The sequence below is a fragment of the Oncorhynchus nerka genome, linkage group LG12, assembly GCF_034236695.1.
Source record: "Oncorhynchus nerka isolate Pitt River linkage group LG12, Oner_Uvic_2.0, whole genome shotgun sequence".
Classification (NCBI taxonomy): Eukaryota; Metazoa; Chordata; class Actinopteri; order Salmoniformes; family Salmonidae; genus Oncorhynchus; species Oncorhynchus nerka.
In genome coordinates this window covers 90,714,015-90,731,969 of record NC_088407.1, presented here as the reverse complement: position 1 = coordinate 90,731,969, position 17,955 = coordinate 90,714,015, and the positions used below count along the sequence as shown (strand labels likewise).

Sequence of the window (17,955 nt, the reverse complement as noted above, 5' to 3'; positions counted from 1 at the left end):
ATCGGTGGTTGTGTTTATGTTAAAGTAAAGCTCGATGGTTTTCCATCGGTGGTTGTGTTTATGTTAAAGTAAAGCTCGATGGTTTTCCATCGGTGGTTGTGTTTATGTTAAAGTAAAGCTCGATGGTTTTCCATCGGTGGTTGTGTTTATGTTAAAGCAAAGCTCGATGGTTTTCCATCGGTGGTTGTGTTTATGTTAAAGTAAAGCTCGATGGTTTTCCATCGGTGGTTGGTTGTGTTTATGTTAAAGTAAAGCTCGATGGTTTTCCATCGGTGGTTGTGTTTATGTTAAAGTAAAGCTCGATGGTTTTCCATCGGTGGTTGTGTTTATGTTAAAGTAAAGCTCGATGGTTTCCATCGGTGGTTGTGTTTATGTTAAAGTAAAGCTCGATGGTTTTCCATCGGTGGTTGTGTTTATGTTAAAGTAAAGCTCGATGGTTTTCCATCGGTGGTTGTGTTTATGTTAAAGTAAAGCTCGATGGTTTTCCATCGGTGGTTGTGTTTATGTTAAAGTAAAGCTCGATGGTTTTCCATCGGTGGTTGTGTTTATGTTAAAGTAAAGCTCGATGGTTTTCCATCGGTGGTTGTGTTTATGTTAAAGTAAAGCTCGATGGTTTTCCATCGGTGGTTGTGTTTATGTTAAAGTAAAGCTCGATGGTTTCCATCGGTGGTTGGTTGTGTTTATGTTAAAGTAAAAGCTCGATGGTTTTCCATCGGTGGTTGTGTTTATGTTAAAGTAAAGCTCGATGGTTTTCCATCGGTGGTTGTGTTTATGTTAAAGTAAAGCTCGATGGTTTCCATCGGTGGTTGTGTTTATGTTAAAGTAAAGCTCGATGGTTTTCCATCGGTGGTTGTGTTTATGTTAAAGTAAAGCTCGATGGTTTTCCATCGGTGGTTGTGTTTATGTTAAAGTAAAGCTCGATGGTTTTCCATCGGTGGTTGTGTTTATGTTAAAGTAAAGCTCGATGGTTTTCCATCGGTGGTTGTGTTTATGTTAAAGTAAAGCTCGATGGTTTTCCATCGGTGGTTGTGTTTATGTTAAAGTAAAGCTCGATGGTTTTCCATCGGTGGTTGTGTTTATGTTAAAGTAAAGCTCGATGGTTTTCCATCGGTGGTTGTGTTTATGTTAAAGTAAAGCTCGATGGTTTTCCATCGGTGGTTGTGTTTATGTTAAAAGTAAAGCTCGATGGTTTTCCATCGGTGGTTGTGTTTATGTTAAAGTAAAGCTCGATGGTTTTCCATCGGTGGTTGTGTTTATGTTAAAGTAAAGCTCGATGGTTTTCCATCGGTGGTTGTGTTTATGTTAAAGTAAAGCTCGATGGTTTTCCATCGGTGGTTGTGTTTATGTTAAAGTAAAGCTCGATGGTTTTCCATCGGTGGTTGGTTGTGTTTATGTTAAAGTAAAGCTCGATGGTTTTCCATCGGTGGTTGGTGTGTTTATGTTAAAGTAAAGCTCGATGGTTTTCCATCGGTGGTTGTGTTTATGTTAAAGTAAAGCTCGATGGTTTTCCATCGGTGGTTGTGTTTATGTTAAAGTAAAGCTCGATGGTTTTCCATCGGTGGTTGTGTTTATGTTAAAGTAAAGCTCGATGGTTTTCCATCGGTGGTTGTGTTTATGTTAAAGTAAAGCTCGATGGTTTTCCATCGGTGGTTGTGTTTATGTTAAAGTAAAGCTCGATGGTTTTCCATCGGTGGTTGTGTTTATGTTAAAGTAAAGCTCGATGGTTTTCCATCGGTGGTTGGTTGTGTTTATGTTAAAGTAAAGCTCGATGGTTTTCCATCGGTGGTTGTGTTTATGTTAAAGTAAAGCTCGATGGTTTTCCATCGGTGGTTGTGTTTATGTTAAAGTAAAGCTCGATGGTTTTCCATCGGTGGTGGTTGTGTTTATGTTAAAGTAAAGCTCGATGGTTTTCCATCGGTGGTTGGTTGTGTTTATGTTAAAGTAAAGCTCGATGGTTTCCATCGGTGGTTGTGTTTATGTTAAAGTAAAGCTCTATGGTTTTCCATCGGTGGTTGTGTTTATGTTAAAGTAAAGCTCGATGGTTTTCCATCGGTGGTTGGTTGTGTTTATGTTAAAGTAAAGCTCGATGGTTTTCCATCGGTGGTTGTGTTTATGTTAAAGTAAAGCTCGATGGTTTTCCATCGGTGGTTGTGTTTATGTTAAAGTAAAGCTCGATGGTTTTCCATCGGTGGTTGTGTTTATGTTAAAGTAAAGCTCGATGGTTTTCCATCGGTGGTTGTGTTTATGTTAAAGTAAAGCTCGATGGTTTTCCATCGGTGGTTGTGTTTATGTTAAAGTAAAGCTCGATGGTTTTCCATCGGTGGTTGTGTTTATGTTAAAGTAAAGCTCGATGGTTTTCCATCGGTGGTTGTGTTTATGTTAAAGTAAAGCTCGATGGTTTTCCATCGGTGGTTGTGTTTATGTTAAAGTAAAGCTCGATGGTTTTCCATCGGTGGTTGTGTTTATGTTAAAGTAAAGCTCGATGGTTTTCCATCGGTGGTTGTGTTTATGTTAAAGTAAAGCTCGATGGTTTTCCATCGGTGGTTGGTGTGTTTATGTTAAAGTAAAGCTCGATGGTTTTCCATCGGTGGTTGTGTTTATGTTAAAGTAAAGCTCGATGGTTTTCCATCGGTGGTTGTGTTTATGTTAAAGTAAAGCTCGATGGTTTTCCATCGGTGGTGGTTGTGTTTATGTTAAAGTAAAGCTCGATGGTTTTCCATCGGTGGTTGGTTGTGTTTATGTTAAAGTAAAGCTCGATGGTTTTCCATCGGTGGTTGTGTTTATGTTAAAGTAAAGCTCGATGGTTTTCCATCGGTGGTTGTGTTTATGTTAAAGTAAAGCTCGATGGTTTTCCATCGGTGGTTGTGTTTATGTTAAAGTAAAGCTCGATGGTTTTCCATCGGTGGTTGTGTTTATGTTAAAGTAAAGCTCGATGGTTTTCCATCGGTGGTTGTGTTTATGTTAAAGTAAAGCTCGATGGTTTTCCATCGGTGGTTGGTTGTGTTTATGTTAAAGTAAAGCTCGATGGTTTTCCATCGGTGGTTGTGTTTATGTTAAAGTAAAGCTCGATGGTTTTCCATCGGTGGTTGTGTTTATGTTAAAGTAAAGCTCGATGGTTTTCCATCGGTGGTTGTGTTTATGTTAAAGTAAAGCCTCGATGGTTTTCCATCGGTGGTTGTGTTTATGTTAAAGTAAAGCTCGATGGTTTTCCATCGGTGGTTGTGTTTATGTTAAAGTAAAGCTCGATGGTTTTCCATCGGTGGTTGTGTTTATGTTAAAGTAAAGCTCGATGGTTTTCCATCGGTGGTTGTGTTTATGTTAAAAGTAAAGCTCGATGGTTTTCCATCGGTGGTTGTGTTTATGTTAAAGTAAAGCTCGATGGTTTTCCATCGGTGGTTGTGTTTATGTTAAAGTAAAGCTCGATGGTTTTCCATCGGTGGTTGTGTTTATGTTAAAGTAAAGCTCGATGGTTTTCCATCGGTGGTTGGTTGTGTTTATGTTAAAGTAAAGCTCGATGGTTTTTCCATCGGTGGTGGCTGTGTTTATGTTAAAGTAAAGCTCGATGGTTTTCCATCGGTGGTTGTGTTTATGTTAAAGTAAAGCTCGATGGTTTTCCATCGGTGGTTGTGTTTATGTTAAAGTAAAGCTCGATGGTTTTCCATCGGTGGTTGTGTTTATGTTAAAGTAAAGCTCGATGGTTTTCCATCGGTGGTTGTGTTTATGTTAAAGTAAAGCTCGATGGTTTTCCATCGGTGGTTGTGTTTATGTTAAAGTAAAGCTCGATGGTTTTCCATCGGTGGTTGTGTTTATGTTAAAGTAAAGCTCGATGGTTTTCCATCGGTGGTTGTGTTTATGTTGCAAAGCTCGATTTTCCATCGGTGGTTGTGTTTATGTTAAAGTAAAGCTCGATGGTTTTCCATCGGTGGTTGTGTTTATGTTAAAGTAAAGCTCGATGGTTTTCCATCGGTGGTTGTGTTTATGTTAAAGTAAAGCTCGATGGTTTTCCATCGGTGGTTGTGTTTATGTTAAAGTAAAGCTCGATGGTTTTCCATCGGTGGTTGTGTTTATGTTAAAGTAAAGCTCGATGGTTTTCCATCGGTGGTTGTGTTTATGTTAAAGTAAAGCTCGATGGTTTTCCATCGGTGGTTGGTGTGTTTATGTTAAAGTAAAGCTCGATGGTTTTCCATCGGTGGTTGGTGTGTTTATGTTAAAGTAAAGCTCGATGGTTTTCCATCGGTGGTTGTGTTTATGTTAAAGTAAAGCTCGATGGTTTTCCATCGGTGGTTGTGTTTATGTTAAAGTAAAGCTCGATGGTTTTCCATCGGTGGTTGTGTTTATGTTAAAGTAAAGCTCGATGGTTTCCATCGGTGGTTGTGTTTATGTTAAAGTAAAGCTCGATGGTTTTCCATCGGTGGTTGTGTTTATGTTAAAGTAAAGCTTGATGGTTTCCATCGGTGGTTGTGTTTATGTTAAAGTAAAGCTCGATGGTTTTCCATCGGTGGTTGGTTGTGTTTATGTTAAAGTAAAGCTCGATGGTTTTCCATCGGTGGTTGTGTTTATGTTAAAGTAAAGCTCGATGGTTTTCCATCGGTGGTTGTGTTTATGTTAAAGTAAAGCTCGATGGTTTTCCATCGGTGGTTGGTTGTGTTTATGTTAAAGTAAAGCTCGATGGTTTCCATCGGTGGTTGGTTGTGTTTATGTTAAAGTAAAGCTCGATGGTTTTCCATCGGTGGTTGTGTTTATGTTAAAGTAAAGCTCTATGGTTTTCCATCGGTGGTTGTGTTTATGTTAAAGTAAAGCTCGATGGTTTTCCATCGGTGGTTGGTTGTGTTTATGTTAAAGTAAAGCTCGATGGTTTTCCATCGGTGGTTGTGTTTATGTTAAAGTAAAGCTCGATGGTTTTCCATCGGTGGTTGTGTTTATGTTAAAGTAAAGCTCGATGGTTTTCCATCGGTGGTTGTGTTTATGTTAAAGTAAAGCTCGATGGTTTTCCATCGGTGGTTGTGTTTATGTTAAAGTAAAGCTCGATGGTTTTCCATCGGTGGTTGTGTTTATGTTAAAGTAAAGCTCGATGGTTTTCCATCGGTGGTTGTGTTTATGTTAAAGTAAAGCTCGATGGTTTTCCATCGGTGGTTGTGTTTATGTTAAAGTAAAGCTCGATGGTTTTCCATCGGTGGTTGTGTTTATGTTAAAGTAAAGCTCGATGGTTTTCCATCGGTGGTTGTGTTTATGTTAAAGTAAAGCTCGATGGTTTTCCATCGGTGGTTGTGTTTATGTTAAAGTAAAGCTCGATGGTTTTCCATCGGTGGTTGGTTGTGTTTATGTTAAAGTAAAGCTCGATGGTTTCCATCGGTGGTTGTGTTTATGTTAAAGTAAAGCTCGATGGTTTTCCATCGGTGGTTGTGTTTATGTTAAAGTAAAGCTCGATGGTTTTCCATCGGTGGTTGGTTGTGTTTATGTTAAAGTAAAGCTCGATGGTTTTCCATCGGTGGTTGGTTGTGTTTATGTTAAAGTAAAGCTCGATGGTTTTCCATCGGTGGTTGTGTTTATGTTAAAGTAAAGCTCGATGGTTTTCCATCGGTGGTTGTGTTTATGTTAAAGTAAAGCTCGATGGTTTTCCATCGGTGGTTGTGTTTATGTTAAAGTAAAGCTCGATGGTTTTCCATCGGTGGTTGTGTTTATGTTAAAGTAAAGCTCGATGGTTTTCCATCGGTGGTTGTGTTTATGTTAAAGTAAAGCTCGATGGTTTTCCATCGGTGGTTGGTTGTGTTTATGTTAAAGTAAAGCTCGATGGTTTTCCATCGGTGGTTGTGTTTATGTTAAAGTAAAGCTCGATGGTTTTCCATCGGTGGTTGTGTTTATGTTAAAGTAAAGCTCGATGGTTTTCCATCGGTGGTTGTGTTTATGTTAAAGTAAAGCTCGATGGTTTTCCATCGGTGGTTGTGTTTATGTTAAAGTAAAGCTCGATGGTTTTCCATCGGTGGTTGGTTGTGTTTATGTTAAAGTAAAGCTCGATGGTTTTCCATCGGTGGTTGGTTGTGTTTATGTTAAAGTAAAGCTCGATGGTTTTCCATCGGTGGTTGTGTTTATGTTAAAGTAAAGCTCGATGGTTTTCCATCGGTGGTTGTGTTTATGTTAAAGTAAAGCTCGATGGTTTTCCATCGGTGGTTGCTTGCTGATGTAACGTCTCTCCTTATATTTCAGCAGCTGGTTTAAATCACAGTGTTGGAGCGAATATTTGCTCTCTGACCCTCCGTCCAGCTTCTTACAGGAAGTCAACTGTGAATACTTTACATCTCTGGTTCTGCTTGGCCTCAGACACCACTGAGGAAAGATCTTTACATCTCTGGTTCTGCTTGGCCTCAGACATCACTGAGGAAAGATATTTACATCTCTGGTTCTGCTTGGCCTCAGACATCACTGAGGAAAGATCTTTACCTCTGGTTCTGCTTGGCCTCAGATATCACTGAGGAAAGATCTTTACCTCTGGTTCTGCTTGGCCTCAGATATCACAGAGGAAAGATCTTTACCTCTGGTTCTGCTTGGTCTCAGACATCACCGAGGAAAGATCTTTACCTCTGGTTCTGCTTGGCGTCAGACACCACAGAGGAAAGATCTTTACCTCTGGTTCTGCTTGGCCTCAGACACCACCGAGGAAAGATCTTTACCTCTGGTTCTGCTTGGCCTCAGACATCACTGAGGAAAGATCTTTACCTCTCTGGTTCTGCTTGGCCTCAGACATCACTGAGGAAAGATATTTACATCTCTGGTTCTGCTTGGCCTCAGACATCACTGAGGAAAGATATTTACATCTCTGGTTCTGCTTGGCCTCAGACACCACTGAGGAAAGATCTTTACCTCTCTGGTTCTGCTTGGCCTCAGACATCACTGAGGAAAGATCTTTACCTCTCTGGTTCTGCTTGGCCTCAGACATCACTGAGGAAAGATCTTTACCTCTGGTTCTGCTTGACCTCAGACACCACAGAGGAAAGATCTTTACCTCTGGTTCTGCTTGGCCTCAGACATCACTGAGGAAAGATCTTTACCTCTGGTTCTGCTTGGCCTCAGACATCACTGAGGAAAGATCTTTACCTCTGGTTCTGCTTGGCCTCAGACATCACTGAGGAAAGATCTTTACCTCTGGTTCTGCTTGGCCTCAGATATCACGGAGGAAAGATCTTAAGCTCTCTGGTTCTGCTTGGCCTCAGACACCATTGAGGAAAGATCTTTACCTCTCTGGTTCTGCTTGGCCTAAGCACTGAGAAAAAGTTATTTAAAAAAATAATCTCTCTGAGTTCAGGTCTTCATTGTTGCCTGGTGAACTTTTGCATTACAATCTGTAAAGTGTGTTGGTTTATTTGGGTAATTTTGTTTTTGACTAGGATCTTTGAGTTGAGAGCAGTTAGTTCCTTGTTGTCTACATCCCTTTCCTGTCAGGTGACCTGTCACCAGTTTAAACTTCCTGACATTGGCCGTGTTCCAGGGCATCAAACCCCATGATACATTGTTGGTAAATGGGGACTGACTGATCTACAAATAATCATGAGTAGTTATATATGATGCAAGGTGATTTGTAGATCAGTCAGTCCCCATTTACCAACAATGTATCATGGGGTTTGATGCTCTGGAACACGGCCAATGTCAGGAAGTTTAAACTGACCTACAAATAATCAATGTAGATCAGTCAGTTGCAACTCACCTGTCAAACATCCCCCCACCTGACCTCTGACCCTCAAACTCACCTCTCCTGTCTATGCCCCTACAGGTTTGAGAGATGAAAACCTCAAGATGGTGGCAGCGATTTTCCATCATCAGCTTCTTGTTAGAGGTGTGGCTTCCTGCCTGGCTCATGGCCCAGACAACGCCCCCTACCCAGGGCACCACCTCCCCCAAACCACAGAACGACCGCCTGCAGTTCCGTCTGGTTGGGTACCCCCGAAAGCACAACGAGGGGCGCATCGAAGTCTTCTACAAGGGAGAGTGGGGGACCATCTGTGACGACGACTTCTCTCTGTCCAACGCCAACGTCCTCTGTCGTCAGCTGGGATTCGTCTCCGCTACGGGTTGGACACACAGCGCCAAGTACGGCAAGGGCCAAGGTGAGCTATAACAACCGTCATAGAGCAGCTATTCCATATTTTACAAAGACCATTCATAAGCATGATTATATGATATGATATGATATATATCATATTATATATGATTAGCCAGGTTATAGCAAGGATCACGATCAGTAATAGAACCAGTTATATAGCGCCTAAAAGCCCTACAACGTGGAGCAGCCATTAGGAAACCATTCATCAGTAGAGAACTCAAACGCAACAGGATACAGTGGTTTACAATGAACACGCACGACGGTGCCTTGATTTGTTTATTCTCCATGCAGGGAAGATCTGGCTGGATAATGTGCAGTGTAACGGAGGAGAGAAGAGTATTGACCTGTGTAAATCTCGAGGCTGGGGCAACAGTGACTGCACACACGACGAGGACGCTGGAGTCGTCTGCAAGGACGAGAGGCTTCCTGGGTTTGTCGACTCCAACGTCATCGATGTAAGGCGTTACAATGGGTTAGCAGGGTCAGCAGGGTCAGCAGCGTCAGCAGGGTTAGCAGGGTCAGCAGGGTCAGCAGGGTCAGCAGGGTCAGCAGGGTTAGCAGGGTCAGCAGGGTCAGCAGGGTCAGCAGGGTTAGCAGGGTCAGCAGGATTAGCAGGATTAGCAGGGTCAGCAGGGTCAGCAGGGTTAGCAGGGTCAGCAGGGTCAGCAGGGTCAGCAGGGTTAGCAGGGTTAGCAGGGTCAGCAGGGTTAGCAGGGTTAGCAGGGTCAGCAGGGTTAGCAGGGTTAGCAGGGTCAGCAGGGTTAGCAGGGTCAGCAGGGTCAGCAGGGTCAGCAGGGTCAGCAGGGTTAGCAGGGTCAGCAGGGTCAGCAGGGTTAGCAGGGTTAGCAGGGTTGGGGGTCAATCCCAGTCAATTCAGGAAGTTCACTGGAGACCCAATTTCGAATTCTATTCTATCTTTTAGAACATGTTGAATTAGAATTGGCTTTACCCATAGGACTCTGGTCAACAGTAGTGTTCTATATAGGACTCTGGTCAACAGTAGTGTTCTATATAGGACTCTGGTCAACAGTAGTGTTCTATATAGGACTCTGGTCAACAGTAGTGTACTATATAGGGAATAGGACTCTGGTCAACAGTAGTGTTCTATATAGGACTCTGGTCAACAGTAGTGTTCTATATAGGACTCTGGTCAACAGTAGTGTTCTATATAGGACTCTGGTCAACAGTAGTGTTCTATATAGGGAATAGGACTCTGGTCTACAGTAGTGTTCTATATAGGGAATAGGGCTCTGGTCAACAGTAGTGTTCTATATAGGGAATAGGGCCCTGGTCAACAGTAGTGTACTATATAGGGAATAGGGCCCTGGTCAACAGTAGTGTTCTATATAGGGAATAGGGCCCTGGTCAACAGTAGTGTTCTATATAGGACTCTGGTCAACAGTAGTGTTCTATATAGGACTCTGGTCAACAGTAGTGTTCTATATAGGACTCTGGTCAACAGTAGTGTACTATATAGGGAATAGGACTCTGGTCAACAGTAGTGTTCTATATAGGACTCTGGTCAACAGTAGTGTTCTATATAGGACTCTGGTCAACAGTAGTGTTCTATATAGGACTCTGGTCAACAGTAGTGTTCTATATAGGGAATAGGACTCTGGTCTACAGTAGTGTTCTATGTAGGGAATAGGGCTCTGGTCAACAGTAGTGTTCTATATAGGGAATAGGGCCCTGGTCAACAGTAGTGTACTATATAGGGAATAGGGCCCTGGTCAACAGTAGTGTTCTATATAGGGAATAGGGCCCTGGTCAACAGTAGTGCACTATATAGGGAATAGGACTCTGGTCAACAGTAGTGTACTATATAGGGAATAGGACTCTGGTCAACAGTAGTGTACTATATAGGGAATAGGGCTCTGGTCAACAGTAGTGTTCTATATAGGGAATAGGACTCTGGTCAACAGTAGTGTACTATATAGGGAATAGGGCTCTGGTCAACAGTAGTGCACTATATGGGGAATAGGACTCTGGTCAACCATAGTGTTCTATATAGGGAATAGGACTCTGGTCAACAGTAGTGTTCTATATAGGGAATAGGACTCTGGTCAACAGTAGTGTACTATATAGGGAATAGGGCTCTGGTCAACAGTAGTGCACTATATAGGGAATAGGGCTCTGGTCAACAGTAGTGCACTATATAGGGAATAGGGCTCTGGTCAACAGTAGTGCACTATATAGGGAATAGGGCTCTGGTCAACAGTAGTGCACTATATAGGGAATAGGACTCTGGTCAACAGTAGTGTTCTATATAGGGAATAGGACTCTGGTCAACAGTAGTGTTCTATATAGGGAACAGGGTTCCATAGGGCCCTGGTCAACAGTAGTGCACTATATAGGGAACAGGGTTCCATAGGACTCTGGTCAACAGTAGTGTTCTATATAGAGAACAGGGTTCCATAGGGCTCTGGTCAACAGTAGTGCACTATGTAGGGAACAGGGTTCCATAGGGCTCTGGTCAACAGTAGTGCACTATATAGGGAACAGGGTTCCATAGGGCTCTGGTCAACAGTAGTGCACTATATAGGGAACAGGGTTCCATAGGGCTCTGGTCAACAGTAGTGCACTATATAGGGAACAGGGTTCCACAGGGCCCTGGTCAACAGTAGTGCACTATATAGGGAACAGGGTTCCATAGTGCTCTGGTCAACAGTAGTGCACTATATAGGGAACAGGGTTCTATAGGGTCTGGTCAACAGTAGTGCACTATATAGAGAATAGGACTCTGGTCAACAGTAGTGCACTATATAGGGAATAGGACTCTGATCAACAGTAGTGCACTATATAGGGAATAGGACTCTGGTCAACAGTAGTGCACTATATAGGGAATAGGACTCTGGTCAACAGTAGTGTTCTATATAGGGAATAGGACTCTGGTCAACAGTAGTGTTCTATATAGGGAATAGGACTCTGGTCAACAGTAGTGCACTATATAGGGAATAGGGCTCTGGTCAACAGTAGTGCACTATATAGGGAATAGGGCTCTGGTCAACAGTAGTGCACTATATAGGGAATAGGACTCTGGTCAACAGTAGTGCACTATATAGGGAATAGGGCTCTGGTCAACAGTAGTGCACTATATAGGGAATAGGGCTCTGGTCAACAGTAGTGCACTATATAGGGAATAGGGCTCTGGTCAACAGTAGTGCACTATATAAGGAATAGGACTCTGGTCAACAGTAGTGCACTATATAGGGAATCGGGCTCTGGTCAACAGTAGTGTTCTATATAGGGAATAGGACTCTGGTCAACAGTAGTGTTCTATATAGGGAACAGGGTTCCATAGGGCCCTGGTCAACAGTAGTGCACTATATAGGGAACAGGGTTCCATAGGACTCTGGTCAACAGTAGTGTTCTATATAGAGAACAGGGTTCCATAGGGCTCTGGTCAACAGTAGTGCACTATATAGGGAACAGGGTTCCATAGGGCTCTGGTCAACAGTAGTGCACTATATAGGGAACAGGGTTCCATAGGGCTCTGGTCAACAGTAGTGCACTATATAGGGAACAGGGTTCCATAGGGCTCTGGTCAACAGTAGTGCACTATATAGGGAACAGGGTTCTATAGGGCTCTGGTCAACAGTAGTGCACTATATAGGAACAGGGTTCTATAGGGCTCTGGTCAACAGTAGTGCACTATATAGGGAATAGGACTCTGGTCAACAGTAGTGCACTATATAGGGAATAGGACTCTGGTCAACAGTAGTGCACTATATAGGGAATAGGACTCTGGTCAACAGTAGTGCACTATATAGGGAATAGGACTCTGGTCAACAGTAGTGTTCTATATAGGGAATAGGGCCCTGGTCAACAGTAGTGTTCTATATAGGGAATAGGGCCCTGGTCAACAGTAGTGTTCTAAATAGGGAATAGGGTTCTGGTCAAAAGTAGTGTACTATATAGGGAATAGGGCCCTGGTCAACAGTAGTGTTCTAAATAGGGAATAGGGCTCTGGTCAAAAGTAGTGTACTATATAGGGAATAGGGCTCTGGTCAACAGTAGTGTTCTATATAGGGCCCTGGTCTATAGTAGTGCACTATATAGGGAATAGGGCCCTGGTCTAAAGTAGTGTACTATATAGGGAATAGGGCCCTGGTCTAAAGTAGTGTACTATATAGGGAACAGGGTTCTATAGGGCTCTGGTCAACAGTAGTGCACTATATAGGGAATAGGACTCTGGTCAACAGTAGTGCACTATATAGGGAATAGGGTCCTGGTCAACAGTAGTGTTCTATATAGGGAATAGGGTCCTGGTCAACAGTAGTGTTCTATATAGGGAATAGGGTCCTGGTCAACAGTAGTGTTCTATATAGGGAATAGGGTCCTGGTCAACAGTAGTGTTCTATATAGGGAATAGGACTCTGGTCAACAGTAGTGCACTATATAGGGAATAGGGCTCTGGTCAACAGTAGTGCACTATATAGGGAATAGGGCTCTGGTCAACAGTAGTGCACTATATAGGGAATAGGACTCTGGTCAACAGTAGTGCACTATATAGGGAATAGGGCTCTGGTCAACAGTAGTGCACTATATAGGGAATAGGGCTCTGGTCAACAGTAGTGCACTATATAGGGAATAGGGCTCTGGTCAACAGTAGTGCACTATATAGGAATAGGACTCTGGTCAACAGTAGTGTTCTATATAGGGAATAGGGCTCTGGTCAACAGTAGTGCACTATATAAGGAATAGGACTCTGGTCAACAGTAGTGCACTATATAGGGAATAGGACTCTGGTCAACAGTAGTGTTCTATATAGGGAATAGGACTCTGGTCAACAGTAGTGTTCTATATAGGGAATAGGACTCTGGTCAACAGTAGTGTTCTATATAGGGAATAGGACTCTGGTCAACAGTAGTGTTCTATATAGGGAATAGGACTCTGGTCAACAGTAGTGTTCTATATAGGGAATAGGACTCTGGTCAACAGTAGTGTTCTATATAGGGAACAGGGTTCCATAGGGCCCTGGTCAACAGTAGTGCACTATATAGGGAACAGGGTTCCATAGGACTCTGGTCAACAGTAGTGTTCTATATAGAGAACAGGGTTCCATAGGGCTCTGGTCAACAGTAGTGCACTATATAGGGAACAGGGTTCCATAGGGCTCTGGTCAACAGTAGTGCACTGTATAGGGAACAGGGTTCCATAGGGCTCTGGTCAACAGTAGTGCACTATATAGGGAACAGGGTTCTATAGGGCTCTGGTCAACAGTAGTGCACTATATAGGGAACAGGGTTCTATAGGGCTCTGGTCAACAGTAGTGCACTATATAGGGAATAGGACTCTGGTCAACAGTAGTGCACTATGTAGGGAACAGGGTTCCATAGGGCTCTGGTCAACAGTAGTGCACTATATAGGGAACAGGGTTCCATAGGGCTCTGGTCAACAGTAGTGCACTATATAGGGAACAGGGTTCCATAGGGCTCTGGTCAACAGTAGTGCAATATATAGGGAACAGGGTTCCACAGGGCCCTGGTCAACAGTAGTGCACTATATAGGGAACAGGGTTCCATAGTGCTCTGGTCAACAGTAGTGCACTATATAGGGAACAGGGTTCTATAGGGTCTGGTCAACAGTAGTGCACTATATAGAGAATAGGACTCTGGTCAACAGTAGTGCACTATATAGGGAATAGGACTCTGATCAGTAGTGCACTATATAGGAATAGACTCTGGTCAACAGTAGTACTATATAGGGAATAGGACTCTGGTCAACAGTAGTGTTCTATATAGGGAATAGGACTCTGGTCAACAGTAGTGTTCTATATAGGGAATAGGACTCTGGTCAACAGTAGTGCACTATATAGGGAATAGGGCTCTGGTCAACAGTAGTGCACTATATAGGGAATAGGGCTCTGGTCAACAGTAGTGCACTATATAGGGAATAGGACTCTGGTCAACAGTAGTGCACTATATAGGGAATAGGGCTCTGGTCAACAGTAGTGCACTATATAGGGAATAGGGCTCTGGTCAACAGTAGTGCACTATATAGGGAATAGGGCTCTGGTCAACAGTAGTGCACTATATAGGGAATAGGGCTCTGGTCAACAGTAGTGCACTATATAAGGAATAGGACTCTGGTCAACAGTAGTGCACTATATAGGGAATAGGGCTCTGGTCAACAGTAGTGTTCTATATAGGGAATAGGACTCTGGTCAACAGTAGTGTTCTATATAGGGAACAGGGTTCCATAGGGCCCTGGTCAACAGTAGTGCACTATATAGGGAACAGGGTTCCATAGGACTCTGGTCAACAGTAGTGTTCTATATAGAGAACAGGGTTCCATAGGGCTCTGGTCAACAGTAGTGCACTATATAGGGAACAGGGTTCCATAGGGCTCTGGTCAACAGTAGTGCACTATATAGGGAACAGGGTTCCATAGGGCTCTGGTCAACAGTAGTGCACTATATAGGGAACAGGGTTCCATAGGGCTCTGGTCAACAGTAGTGCACTATATAGGGAACAGGGTTCTATAGGGCTCTGGTCAACAGTAGTGCACTATATAGGGAACAGGGTTCTATAGGGCTCTGGTCAACAGTAGTGCACTATATGGGAATAGGACTCTGGTCAACAGTAGTGCACTATATAGGGAATAGGACTCTGGTCAACAGTAGTGCACTATATAGGGAATAGGACTCTGGTCAACAGTAGTGCACTATATAGGGAATAGGACTCTGGTCAACAGTAGTGTTCTATATAGGGAATAGGGCCCTGGTCAACAGTAGTGTTCTATATAGGGAATAGGGCCCTGGTCAACAGTAGTGTTCTAAATAGGAATAGGGTTCTGGTCAAAAGTAGTGTACTATAGGGAATAGGGCCCTGGTCAACAGTAGTGTTCTAAATAGGGAATAGGGCTCTGGTCAAAAGTAGTGTACTATATAGGGAATAGGGCTCTGGTCAACAGTAGTGTTCTATATAGGGCCCTGGTCTATAGTAGTGCACTATATAGGGAATAGGGCCCTGGTCTAAAGTAGTGTACTATATAGGGAATAGGGCCCTGGTCTAAAGTAGTGTACTATATAGGGAACAGGGTTCTATAGGGCTCTGGTCAACAGTAGTGCACTATATAGGGAATAGGACTCTGGTCAACAGTAGTGCACTATATAGGGAATAGGGTCCTGGTCAACAGTAGTGTTCTATATAGGGAATAGGGTCCTGGTCAACAGTAGTGTTCTATATAGGGAATAGGGTCCTGGTCAACAGTAGTGTTCTATATAGGGAATAGGGTCCTGGTCAACAGTAGTGTTCTATATAGGGAATAGGACTCTGGTCAACAGTAGTGCACTATATAGGGAATAGGGCTCTGGTCAACAGTAGTGCACTATATAGGGAATAGGGCTCTGGTCAACAGTAGTGCACTATATAGGGAATAGGACTCTGGTCAACAGTAGTGCACTATATAGGGAATAGGGCTCTGGTCAACAGTAGTGCACTATATAGGAATAGGGCTCTGGTCAACAGTAGTGCACTATATAGGGAATAGGGCTCTGGTCAACAGTAGTGCACTATATAGGGAATAGGACTCTGGTCAACAGTAGTGTTCTATATAGGGAATAGGGCTCTGGTCAACAGTAGTGCACTATATAAGGAATAGGACTCTGGTCAACAGTAGTGCACTATATAGGGAATAGGACTCTGGTCAACAGTAGTGTTCTATATAGGGAATAGGACTCTGGTCAACAGTAGTGTTCTATATAGGGAATAGGACTCTGGTCAACAGTAGTGTTCTATATAGGGAATAGGACTCTGGTCAACAGTAGTGTTCTATATAGGGAATAGGACTCTGGTCAACAGTAGTGTTCTATATAGGGAATAGGACTCTGGTCAACAGTAGTGTTCTATATAGGGAACAGGGTTCCATAGGGCCCTGGTCAACAGTAGTGCACTATATAGGGAACAGGGTTCCATAGGACTCTGGTCAACAGTAGTGTTCTATATAGAGAACAGGGTTCCATAGGGCTCTGGTCAACAGTAGTGCACTATATAGGGAACAGGGTTCCATAGGGCTCTGGTCAACAGTAGTGCACTGTATAGGGAACAGGGTTCCATAGGGCTCTGGTCAACAGTAGTGCACTATATAGGGAACAGGGTTCTATAGGGCTCTGGTCAACAGTAGTGCACTATATAGGGAACAGGGTTCTATAGGGCTCTGGTCAACAGTAGTGCACTATATAGGGAATAGGACTCTGGTCAACAGTAGTGCACTATATAGGGAATAGGGCTCTGGTCAACAGTAGTGCACTATATAGGGAATAGGGCTCTGGTCAACAGTAGTGCACTATATAGGGAATAGGACTCTGGTCAACAGTAGTGCACTATATAGGGAATAGGGCTCTGGTCGACAGTAGTGCACTATATAGGGAATAGGGCTCTGGTCAACAGTAGTGCACTATATAGGGAATAGGGCTCTGGTCAACAGTAGTGCACTATATAGGGAATAGGGCTCTGGTCAACAGTAGTGCACTATATAGGGAATAGGGCTCTGGTCAACAGTAGTGCACTATATAGGGAATAGGGCTCTGGTCAACAGTAGTGCACTATATAGGGAATAGGGCTCTGGTCAACAGTAGTGCACTATATAGGAATAGGACTCTGGTCAACAGTAGTGCACTATATAGGGAATAGGACTCTGGTCAACAGTAGTGCACTATATAGGGAATAGGGCCCTGGTCAACAGTAGTGTTCTAAATAGGGAATAGGGCTCTGGTCAAAAGTAGTGTACTATATAGGGAATAGGGCTCTGGTCAACAGTAGTGTTCTAAATAGGGAATAGGGCTCTGGTCAACAGTAGTGTTCTATATAGGGCTCTGGTCAACAGTAGTGCACTATATAGGGAATAGGGCTCTGGTCAACAGTAGTGCACTATATAGGGAATAGGGCTCTGGTCAACAGTAGTGCACTATATAAGGAATAGGACTCTGGTCAACAGTAGTGCACTATATAGGGAATAGGGCTCTGGTCAACAGTAGTGTTCTATATAGGGAATAGGACTCTGGTCAACAGTAGTGTTCTATATAGGGAACAGGGTTCCATAGGGCCCTGGTCAACAGTAGTGCACTATATAGGGAACAGGGTTCCATAGGACTCTGGTCAACAGTAGTGTTCTATATAGAGAACAGGGTTCCATAGGGCTCTGGTCAACAGTAGTGCACTATATAGGGAACAGGGTTCCATAGGGCTCTGGTCAACAGTAGTGCACTATATAGGGAACAGGGTTCCATAGGGCTCTGGTCAACAGTAGTGCACTATATAGGGAACAGGGTTCCATAGGGCTCTGGTCAACAGTAGTGCACTATATAGGGAACAGGGTTCTATAGGGCTCTGGTCAACAGTAGTGCACTATATAGGGAACAGGGTTCTATAGGGCTCTGGTCAACAGTAGTGCACTATATAGGGAATAGGACTCTGGTCAACAGTAGTGCACTATATAGGGAATAGGACTCTGGTCAACAGTAGTGCACTATATAGGGAATAGGACTCTGGTCAACAGTAGTGCACTATATAGGGAATAGGACTCTGGTCAACAGTAGTGTTCTATATAGGGAATAGGGCCCTGGTCAACAGTAGTGTTCTATATAGGGAATAGGGCCCTGGTCAACAGTAGTGTTCTAAATAGGGAATAGGGTTCTGGTCAAAAGTAGTGTACTATATAGGGAATAGGGCCCTGGTCAACAGTAGTGTTCTAAATAGGGAATAGGGCTCTGGTCAAAAGTAGTGTACTATATAGGGAATAGGGCTCTGGTCAACAGTAGTGTTCTATATAGGGCCCTGGTCTATAGTAGTGCACTATATAGGGAATAGGGCCCTGGTCTAAAGTAGTGTACTATATAGGGAATAGGGCCCTGGTCT

At 43.3% G+C, this 17,955-nt stretch overlaps 1 protein-coding gene across 4 annotated transcripts in view; it reads left to right on the top strand.

Annotated features, from left to right (window-relative positions):
• The window catches only part of loxl3b (lysyl oxidase-like 3b), a 110,632-nt gene that overhangs the window by 24,047 nt on the left and 68,630 nt on the right, over window positions 1-17,955 (top strand). For all 4 annotated transcript variants that reach the window (XM_065025970.1, XM_065025969.1, XM_065025967.1 and 1 more), the window contains exons 2-3: window positions 7,766-8,099; window positions 8,387-8,550. In XM_065025970.1, coding sequence (XP_064882042.1) covers window positions 7,775-8,099; window positions 8,387-8,550 — 489 coding nt within the window. In that variant the 5' untranslated portion in view covers window positions 7,766-7,774. The remainder of the gene's footprint in view (window positions 1-7,765; window positions 8,100-8,386; window positions 8,551-17,955) is intronic.